Here is an 11,491-nt window from a genome sequence, read left to right on the forward strand (position 1 = left end):
TTTCAACTCGGTGCTTCGAGCCTTCGTCAGAATGTGAATATATTATTTACAAAGATTTTGTAGGCGTTTGGAGCGTCTGATTGGTTGGTTAGTAGTTGAGTTGATATTATTGGATGGTATAAGATGCGTTGTCATGGTTTCGGGTGTATGGATTGCGTTAATGAAATTTGAGTGTTTTATTTTAGTCGTTGTGTTATCAGTTTGTTGTCTTGGTTTTGTCTTTAGTTGTGAATAGATGATGGGGATGTCAATATGTCTGTTTATTGTGTTGTTGTCTTTGCTGTACCATGCCTCTTTGAATTCTCGTGCGTGTTTTGTCTGTGCGCGTCCAAGAAGTTGTGTTTTGTCCAGTCAAATGTGTGGTTGGTATCGTAGGTATGTTCTGCTGGTAGTGATTTTGGGTCGCGTCGTTTGATGGCATTCTTGTGTTCAGTGAGTCTTGTTTCAATTTTTGGATGTTTGTCCTATGTACTGTTTGGGGCAATCTTTACATGGTATCATGTAGACCGCGTTGGTTGTGTCAAATGTCGTTGTTCGGTCTTTATGTTTAGTGAAGTATGATTTGAGTTTGTGTGTTGGTTTTGTGCGATGTTTATTTTGAATGGTCGGAGTAGTCTTGATGTCATTTCTGATGTTCCGTTTATATATGGTAATGTCACTATTTTACTGGTTCGTCTGTATCTTCGTTAGGTTTTTCAGTTTGTGGTTTGTTGTGTATTTTGTTTAGTACTTTGTTGATAAAGTTTCGAGGGTAATTGTTGTTTTTGAATGTAGAGTATAAGTAGTTGCGTTCATTCTTCTTGGCTTCTTCTGTATTGCAGAGTGTTTTAATCCTGTTAAAGAGAGTTCGTATGCAACTAATTTTGTGTTGTGTTGGGTGATTGCTATTAAAGTTGAGTATTTGGTCTGTGTGTGTATTTTTGCGGAATACTTGTGTGTTTAATGTGCCGTCATGTGATCTGGTAAGTAAAATATCTAGGAAGGTAAGTTGTTTGTTCTGTTCTTTGTCCATGGTGAAGGTTATGTTCTGTGTGGTGTTGTTTATTGTGTGTAGAATGTGTTCTGTTTTGTCTTTTTCGACGATAGCAAAGATGTCGTCAACAAATCTTCTCCATAGTCTGATGTGTGTGTTGTTGGTGACTGACTGCTTTTCAAGGTGTTGCATAACAGCTTCTGCAAGGGAGGTGGATAAAGGAGAACCCATTGGTGTTCCTGAGATTTGTCGGTACTATGAATTTTGGAAGGTGAATTCAGTGGAGAGGCAGAGCTCGAGCAGGTCGATGATATCGTCTTGGTCTAGTTCGGTTGTGATTTTCCATGAGTTGTTGTTAGTAAGTAGTTCGTTTGTGACTGTTTTGGCTATGTTTAGTGGTATGGATGTGAAAAGTGACACTACATCGCAAGATATCATGATTTCGTCTGGTTTTAGTTTTACATTTTGAATATTGGTGAGGAAAGTTGTGGCATTTTTGATAGTGTGATGTGATGATTTGACTAGCGGGTGCAGAATATTAGAAAGATATTTTGATAGTTCATACGTGGGAGATCCAGGAAGAGATACAATTGGTCGTAGCGGGTTGTTTTCTTTGTGAATCTTTGGTAGTCCATAGAATTTGGCGGTGGAGGAGTCGTTGGGTCGGATTCTTTTGTAGACGGTTTCGTTAAGTTTCTTTTTGTCTTTAGTTGTTTTAATTTCTTGTTGATGCGATTGGTAGTGGTTTTGTTGGGGTCTGTTTGTAGAGGTTCATACGTGTTGGTGTCTTGTAAGAGGTTCTGTGCTTTGTTGATGTAGTCTGACTTGTCCATGATTACAGTTTTGCGTCCTTTTTCGGCTGGTAGTATGACTATGTCTTCGTCGTTTCGTAAGTTTCTGATAGCTTTTTGTTCTTCGTTGTTAAGTGTGACTGGTCTTTTGAGGCAGAGGTTTGTCGTTACTTTGTGGCGAATGTCTTCTTTGATTTCATCACTTAAGTTGGTGAATTTCAGTGTGGATTCTAGATCGGCAACGAAGTCAAGTTTGTTGGCGTCTTTGATGTTGTAATTTAAGCCTTTGCTTAAAATTTTAGTCTGCTGTACGGTGAGTGGTTTGCTTGATATGTTCTTGACCCATGAATGCGTGTCGGTGTTAATTTCCTTAAATGATCTCGATTTTTGTAGTTTTCGTTGGAATTCGTTGTGTCGTTTTGTTCGATACGCGTTTGTTGTTTCTTTGATGGTTTCGTCAATGGATTTGGCATCTGTCATTAAAGTCCGAAATAATTCCCACTTTCTCGTTATTCTGAGAGTATCCATCCCATATGTCGATTTAATATATTTGAAAATTGGTAACCCAGGCATATTATGATAATGATAAGGATTCTCTGGATTTTATTTTGATTTTTTTATGCAACTGTTATGCAACACCTTGAAAAGCAGTCAGTCACCAACAACACACATCAGACTATGGAGAGATTTGTTGACGACATCTTTGCTATCGTCGAAAAGACAAAACAGAACACATTTTACACACAATAAACAACACCACACAGAACATAACCTTCACCATGGACAAAGAACGGAACAAACAACTTACATTCCTAGATATTCTACTTACCAGATCACATGACGCACATTAAACACACAAGTATTCCGCAAAAATACACACACAGACCAAATACTCAACTTTAATAGCAATCACCCAACACAACACAAAATTAGTTGCATACGAACTCTCTTTAATAGGATTAAAACACACTGCAATACAGAAGAAGCCAAGAAGAATGAACGCAACTACTTATACTCTACATTCATAAACAACAATTACTCACGAAACTTTATCAACAAAGTATTAACAAAATACACAACAAACCACAAACTGAAAAACAAGAATCATGCAGTTGGTTCTCTTGTTTGTACAGAGGTGGAGAAGATCGAAAATCAAAGATGCTGCGAAAGGGATGTGAAAGTTATCCATCCATCATCGCCAATAATCTTGCTTATTGACGCTGATGGATGGATAACTTTCAGGCATTTTTTGGTCTGTGATTCTCGTTCATGATGTTCAATGCAATGGAGCTATTGTGTAGAACATTGCAGACCAGTGACATCAATTCAGAAGGAGCCCGCTCAGTAGCTACACGACCTATGCATTTTCTCAAAAGACAAAGATCTGATAAGCTGTTGACTGCATTCTACTTTTACATTGTGAAAGAAGCAGAAAATCGTACCCAAGCTCTGGCCTGGCTCCAGCTCTGCGAAGACAAAGACAAATCCTACTCGAACTTCATTCATATGTTATGTACATTAATCTATCAACATAATGAAGTATTTCAATGGCAATCTACAATTTTACATACTCTGACTGAAACTTTGCTATAAGGTTCAAATTCCAAGTTCCCAACCTTGACTGCTCTTGTTATTCATCTCCCCTGCTCTGATTACAACATCAACAATTAGCTGTCTGTCGTATATTTTCATTAGGTTTCTTCGCCTCCAAGTCGTCTGGCAAATGTTTTTAAAACCAGCAAAATTTATACAATAGATTGACAGATAGATAGTTAGAACGTTTAAAAAATCAATAAATACAGTCTTGTGAACTTTGTTACTGATGAATTTACAAGATTATAACAATTATTTATGTAAATATATGCCCTACGTAATTTACATATAACTATTTTCTCTAAGATTTAAAAAGTTCATATAAAATCATGACTATGTACTAAAAATAATTTGACGTGAAATTATAATAGATTATTTTGAAACGTGCAATATGAAATATGTCGTGACGTTTTTGCCATATTACATTTGCTATAATGACAAATACTTTAATTTGCTTGACAAAAGTAATTTTTTCGAAAAATGAAAAGCACAAGTTTTAGTAAATATATCGATAAAGAAATATAGTGTATTGAGGGTAGATATCGTAAACGATGTTAGCAAACTGAGATACATCAGTTTTGGCTTATGCTCATAAAAGTATGATCTACGTATAGTGATCGTTGGTTCAAAAGTCTCTTCCCGAGAGAACTTTGTAACGATATTATTAGAAATGTACTATTTTTTTGCGCGAATAAATGAGCAGAAAAATTTGTTGCACGTGTCAGTTAAGAATATTAATGAATTAAGCTGAAAAACATTTTCTCTGAAAATTGACCTATAGAAGAATGCCTTACTGGGTCATTATAAAGGTACAGGGTGTCCAGAACCACAGTCAAAACTTGTATTTTTTTCTTGGGGGAGGACGGGGGGGGGGAGGAAGGACCTGCATAATGCAAAGTTTTTCGCTAAAACTGGACTATATTTTCTTATTTTCGCAGGAACTGGACTATAGATGAAAGTTTATGCGTTGTAATGGGTAAACTGTTCTAAAATTGACAGGCAGTCGGCTGTCTCCCATCATCATTTTGTCTCTTTATTTCGGGCAAACAAGTTAAGTCATGACATCTCAGTGCCGGGCGAGCTGGTACGGCGGCTCAACCTTACTCATATATGAACAGGGTCGTATATTTTCGTTTATTAAGTTTCTTCGCTCACATGTGATGAGTCGTTTTATTGAACCAAATTAATTGGTTGGAAAAAATTTCATGTTTGACATGTGCAACAACAAAAAATAGAACAAAAGGCACAATTCTGTCCTCTACCCTGGAGTAATTTTAGTCATTTTATTTTTTCAAACATGGAATACAATTCAACACCAGTGCATTAAATATCTCAAGAATAAGGGTGTTTTGCAGGACAACATCGATTTTAAAATAAATGTGTTGTTGTGATTAAGTCAATGACAGTTGACAGCCAATCACGAAAAAATATTGTTCAAACTATTGGCATCAACTCAGTGATGCGGTTATGAAATTAACATCGACAAGTCAAAAACAATTTGAGGATGCCTTTTATGAGCACTTTTTCTCTCTTCAACAAATAAAATAGTTCGCAGGACACGAAGAAAAAACGAAATTTCAATTAGTAAACTGTATTTTCTACATGAATGAACTTAATTCGAAATTGTAAAACTGTAATAACATGTGCATTTTATTTCACCTTGAAACGGACTTGTTTGATTTGAAAATTTAGAAGCCTTTAGTATAATATAGAATATACCAATGGGTCTGCGCCAGAAACTCTTTAAAGAATTAATTGTTTCACGTACAGCCTGGCCTAGTCAGAGACTATTTATTTGTGTACTAAGTGTAACAATCAAGGTTAATCATATATGCTGTTTAAAAGAGAGATATCATAAGCTATTTTTTGAATGAAAATGAAGTCAATTGTCGATCGCACTAAATGAAATACCTCGAATCATGACTTTACCTTAAAAAGTGCGTTTCTTTTTCATGCCACTAATGAAAGATAATGACGTTATTTCGGTCGCTAAACAAAGAGACATTACTGCTGCGGTCAATGTATTGCGCAAGCTGTTAAAACTAACTCGGCCATATTGACTTCGAACCATCGAACGAAATCATACAATTTTTGTTAACGTTTAATGCTTTGTTGTTTGTGTGTATGTAAAATATATCGTTACTTTGACGATTTCGAAACGTTTTCCAGGCAAATAAACAACGTTATCACAACACCGGTGATAGGAAAACACAATTAAGCTTCATTTTTATTTTTAGTTTTCGTTTATATGAACAACACGCTTGTGGTCGTAGGTCAGTCGGCTGATGTTTTTAAATCAATAAAATTTTAATAAGCTACGAAAATGGAGCGAAAAAAGCGTGCAGTCAAAATGACAGACGCCGTTAAATATCATGCAGTTGCATTCCATATTGCTACATTAAATTTCTATGTCAGGTCATGGAAACTTTTCACGAGTCTGCCTAGAACGAAACTGTTGCCAGCAATCAGAAAGCTTCGCAGATGCCATGCTTATGAATAGGACACGCATGGATGCAGCATGCTTGGCTAACCACAATTTATTCACAATTTTTATGCAGCGCTTTTTGTTTTGATTTCAAATGCTTAAAAAGGCACAACAGTTGCGGAAAGTGGATTTGGCGCTATTTAGACGTCGCCGTATGACTTACTTGTCATGGCCAACTCATCACAGAGTTTCAAATTGGCAATCGCACTAGATACTGTTTCAGCGTTTACAAAACAATGACCGAATGATAATACAAATTGGCTTTTAATTTTAATATTATTCAATGTCACAGCTTGCTACGAATCTCGTCGAAAGATAAGAAATCACATGCATTTCAGTCAATAGACTCAGAAAAATGCAACATGTAACGGAGATTAGGACAGGTTTCTTTTTCACTGAACGTTAATTTTACGACTAAAAGAAACTTTTCACGATTTATGCATTTTGTTAAACAAAACTTTCATGTGATTATGCCAATAAACAAGTTTGCGAAATATATTGATGAATTTCCTTATCTATTGTTCTGCCATATTATGAATGAAAAGTTTCTACAACTCAATTTTCATGAACAAGATTTTCTATCTTTGGATATTGTAAACACTACTCAACCCTACAACAGTCTTTTGTTTAACATGTGCATTCTTCTGTGGAGTTCGTTGCAAGCAGTCTCCAATCGGAAACGTTCTCATTTCCTTAATGTTTGAAAAATTTCCAAACACGTTGTTCTTAAGAGTACATTGAGCACTTTGTTGTCTGAATGAGTGCCGTGGATTTACAAGGAGATTGACTCTGCGCACGCTAAAATTAAAAATTCCCAACTTCAAACGCTAAATCAGAAACATTCATTCAATATAAAACATTGCATTTGAACTTAATGTTTTTGACTAAAATTACCAAAAATGTAGTGTTCAATTTAATGACGAAGACAGATGATCTCTGCAAAAACCAGTTGTATGCCAGTTGCCGTTGATGGCCCGATGTTTATTAAGACAAAGATCATCATTGGTCAATCCCTACATTGTTTTGTAACCTTTCCTTGCATTGCGGTTTCCTTCAGCTCACTCGAATGCTTCATATGCTCAATTTGCGGCCAGCGTTGACGCATTTCTGAGTAGGCAGGCAAGAGTACAATCCACTTAAGGTGATAAACTTGCAGCTTGTCAAGCACAAAGACATCTTTTACTTGGGATAAGTTTGGAGACAATCCTCACAGCGACCCTTTCTATAGAAAAGTTTATTCCAAACTTTTTTCATCGACTTATAAGTTGAACGTTAGTCCTCGCAGTCCTCATTTAACTCAAGTGACATGCCAAGATCTTTTCTTCTACGTAGAAATGTGTCAAATCAAACAAACGACAATGGTGCCATATTACCCGAAAAAGGTATGAGTTCGGCATTTAAACTGAACAACAAGCTTCAACTGTACAAGTATGTATCAGTCGATTTTGTGCTTGTAGCTAATCATGAAGCTCTCAACCCAGACATAAATTTAAGCGACCGTCGACTTTTAACATTATTATATTCGAAATATCCACGAACGACTTTCTTTATGAGCTTAGTTAAAAATTTCATACAGCAGTGAAAACTGCACTCTTTTTGTAAATAAAATATCTTTCGAATGGCCTCCAAAAGTTTCCACAAACTTTTGTAGCAACAAATATTGATTTTCAAAGTTCAGCGTTGAAGTGGAACTTTAGCTACCTTATGGAGGCGATTTCAATTGATTTACTCTTGTCAAGTGACAACTCTTTGAAAATATAGAGTATAGAATAGCTTGTATGTATCTATATTGCTGAACCGTGTCGATGAAAATTTCAACGGAAATTTAATTGTGAATTCTGAATTGCTTTAAAAAAGTACTCATTTCAAAACTCTTTGGGAGAGCCGAAAACCAAATAATATTTTACATTAATTAATCTCTACTGTGATTATGAAGAGCAATCTTTTTTGTATTTTTCATTACTATAAATTTTTAAAACGCCAGAGAAAAGTTAACCATGTAGGCAATAAAGTGTCAGAACACATACTTTTTTCGAGACGAGGCAAGTAAACTTTTTAAATTTTATCCACTGTCTATCGAATCAGCTACTCTAGTCAGTGATTCATTTTGAAGCTGCATTTAACCGTAGGTTGGTGGTGAATGCGTTTTGTTTGTATTTATCTAAGGGCACTCAGACTATGCTAGTAGCTATAGCCTTTCACATCTGCTTTAACATAATTAAAAGGTCGACATCTTTCTAAAGCAATATGAATGAAAATAATTCTGCTTATCATCAAATCGTGCAAATTCCTTGCAATTTTACAGAATTCTGCCCAACCTATTAGTGCAATTATCTGCACGCAAAGAACCTAATGATATCGATAAATTAATTCTTCATAGGATATGACACAGGGTTGTTGCAATGTGATAAACCAAAATTGGAAGAACGAGACAGGTCTTTTTCGCAGTCGAGAGTATTTTGGCTTGGCAACGGGACACCAAAACTAAGGCATCTTTCACGTATCAAAGTTTCATCGATGGTGATGACTTGAAAACAGCAAACGTGCTATGAATGATCGGAGATTGTTTGACCTCGTATCTTCACTTGATATAAATGGCATAGAAGACCCGCAAACGGCAAAAAGCATATGTAGCCGGTCAGTTCCACCGCCTTCGTCGGGGAAACCCGTCTATAAATGTGAACAATGTGGAAAAATCTTCAAAACAAAGTATACTTTGACGATTCATCTCAAGATGCCCAGTCACACAGGCGCACGACCGTTCGTTTGCAACATTTGCGGAAAAGGCTTTCGTCTTTCGAGCACGTTGTGTCGACATAAGATAATTCATACAAACGACAAACCCCACAAGTGCAACGTTTGCCAAAAAGCGTTTAACCGCAGCTCCACTTTAAAGACGCACATTCGACACACAGCGAGAAAAGGAATTTGTTTGCGACATTTGCGGTAAAGGATTTCATCAAAAAGGCAATCTTCGCAACCACTTGCTTATTCACACTGGAGAAAAGCCATACAATTGCAGACTGTGCAACAAAGCATTCAACAAACTGTCGAATCTGAAATTTCACCTTCACGTTCACACGGACAACACGCCTTATCGTTGCCGTTACTGTAAAACGGCCTTCTCTCGCCGTTGTGATCTCAAACAGCATATTCGCACGACACACGAAGAGCAGAGCAATGATTTGCTTACCGAAATTGATGAAATATGAACGTGTTAAAAAATGCATGTTCTCTGTATGCTGCATAATGATGTCAGCTGTTTGAGGCGGTTTTGCCTGCTTTATATACTTTAGTAGTAACCTTTATGTAATCGCTTATTTAATTAATTTTTTTCTGAGTTGTTCAAGACATGGAAAGCAAAGTCTCTCCTCTGCCACACACACCAACTAAGAAACTAATCATACGACGAATTTCATACATGTGTAAACTCTTTATAAAATACATGGTTCTAATTAAACGCCTTTCATCCTACTTTCTCTTGAAAGATATAGTTCCCAAATTTCTGAAATCTGGTGTTGTTTATCTATTTAAGTGTCGACAATGCTATGCGTCGTACGCTAGTCAAATCACGCGCCATTTACACACCAGAGTATTAGAAAATTTGGGTGTCTCTCCATTGGCAGAAAAAACTTCATCCAGTCCAATCAATTTCAGTGTGCTCACCCACCTCAAAACTACAAATTACTCCACAGACTTTGAAGACTTCGTCATTCTAACATCCTCTCCTAATGCATACGAACTATCCATCCACGAAAGCCTCCTCATTTCCAAGCTTAAATCATCTCTTATTGTTCAAGGCAGTTCTATCTCACTAAATATTTTCTAATTCCATTCAATCCCACTCTATGCCTTAACATAAAAATCACACAACACTGTCATCACTATACCTTGTAATTTAGCACCCTGAAAATAATGTATAATTAGTATATATGTTTTCTAACTTCCTACATGTATGTATTGTGATCTGAAGTTAAAGACGAAATGTTATTGTTAATAAAATTATATACCCATAGCCATATTAAAAGTTTTATGTTGGGAAATTATATTCATACTAAGAATTTGCTTTCCGCCTGGCAAATTCATTGTCACAATATGGTTACTGTCTGTAAAATTAGGCTAAATACATGATACAGAAGAATGGAAATGCAAAAGTAGAGACAATAAAAGTAGAAATATTAAAGAATATGGATTTTTTTTATTCCTGGTTGCCATATGTGATTAGAATAACCTGGCTGTGGATAATGGATAAAAAGACTCCATACTTGCTTTGAAATAATAAAGACACAAAGAGTCTTATTCTTAATGATCCTAACATGCTATCGTAATGAACTAACATACATTGAATTATGAAAGGAGAATATAATTTAAAAGAGAAATGATTAAAGCAAGATATCTCAAGCAACTGCTACACATTCATGGTCAGTAAATAAGAATTTCCATGATTTTGTAGCAGCACGATTAAAATGATACATTTAACGTAAACGACGACTTTTTTAAAATTCTTTAATGCATGCATGTTTTGGCAAACTGATACCATCTTCAGTGAAGTATAATGAATGAATTATTTACATAAAGTTAATATATAAAGAAATATGATACATGACTTTCACGAGGCCACCTCTAGTATTATTTTTAATCTCTATGGTGGCGACATAATGACGAAAATGTAGAAAACAAAATAAAGTTGCTCGACGACAAAAATTCTGGCAGAAGTCAAATGTTCTGCACTTTTTTTTTCTAGTTTTATTCAGTTATTCTCTTGACTTTCAATAAATTCGCTTTTGGATTGTATCTCGGTAATAAATCGCTCAACCAATGATACGTAGTAAAATAAAGACATTGTCGTGGTAAAATTGTTTTAAAAATAGCAAATACCATGGTGAATGGTCAAAATAATGACGTAATAGTTCTTAAAAGAATTTTTTATAACCATAATACTAACCCAACAATTCTAAAAGAACTTTTTTTAAAGGTAAAAGACACTATTCATTTCGACAGACTACACCTCAGTTGTCAACGTTTGATGAATGAAAACTTTGAAATCAAAAATGTTTCAAAAAGGAAATCAAATAAGCTACTCTCTGAACTACTAATACATCTTTGTCACATCTTTTTATTTGAGAAGCTTCCAAGTCATAGCATTTTTTTGAAACAAAAATAGTTTATGCAGTTGTACATAGCAAGTATCCATGCATGAAATTATTGCATGTTATCAAGACAGTTTTATCGCTTGTACTGTGAATATGTTAGAGCAGGTTTCCCACCAGAAGCTTCTGGGAATCATTTTAGATGAAGACCTAAGTATTTCAAATCATATTGATAAGCTATGTTCCAAATTAGCTAAAGGAATTGGCCTTCTTAAAAAGTTAAGATATTATCTACCATTGGATGAACGCATTGCGTTTTATAATGCCACTATTAAATCTTCTGTGATGTTTGGTAGCTGTGTTTGGTCAAATACAACAAAAGATAACTCGGATCAAATTACAAAATTACAAAAGAGAGCTGCTTGCGTAATTCTAGATGCCTCAACACGCGATAGGAGTATTCCACTCTTTTGCAAATTGGGCTTGATACCTTATAGTAAGGAAGTGGAAATTAGAAAGGCCGTGATTTGTCATAAACGTTTCTATGGTAACTGTCTAA

General features: G+C 35.5%; 1 protein-coding gene across 1 annotated transcript; it reads left to right on the forward strand.

The window, feature by feature from the left end:
• Nucleotides 1-6,941: 6,941 nt before the first annotated feature.
• On the forward strand, nt 6,942-10,025 carry LOC124433750 (fez family zinc finger protein 1-like). The gene is given in 3 exon segments (XM_046983530.1): nt 6,942-7,224; nt 8,223-8,750; nt 8,752-10,025. Coding segments are annotated over 2 exon segments (663 nt in total). The 5' UTR covers nt 6,942-7,224; nt 8,223-8,390; the 3' UTR covers nt 9,055-10,025.
• Nucleotides 10,026-11,491: the final 1,466 nt, after the last annotated feature.

Source organism: Xenia sp. Carnegie-2017, unplaced genomic scaffold (genome assembly GCF_021976095.1).
Source record: "Xenia sp. Carnegie-2017 unplaced genomic scaffold, XeniaSp_v1 HiC_scaffold_14, whole genome shotgun sequence".
Lineage (NCBI taxonomy): Eukaryota > Metazoa > Cnidaria > Anthozoa > Malacalcyonacea > Xeniidae > Xenia > Xenia sp. Carnegie-2017.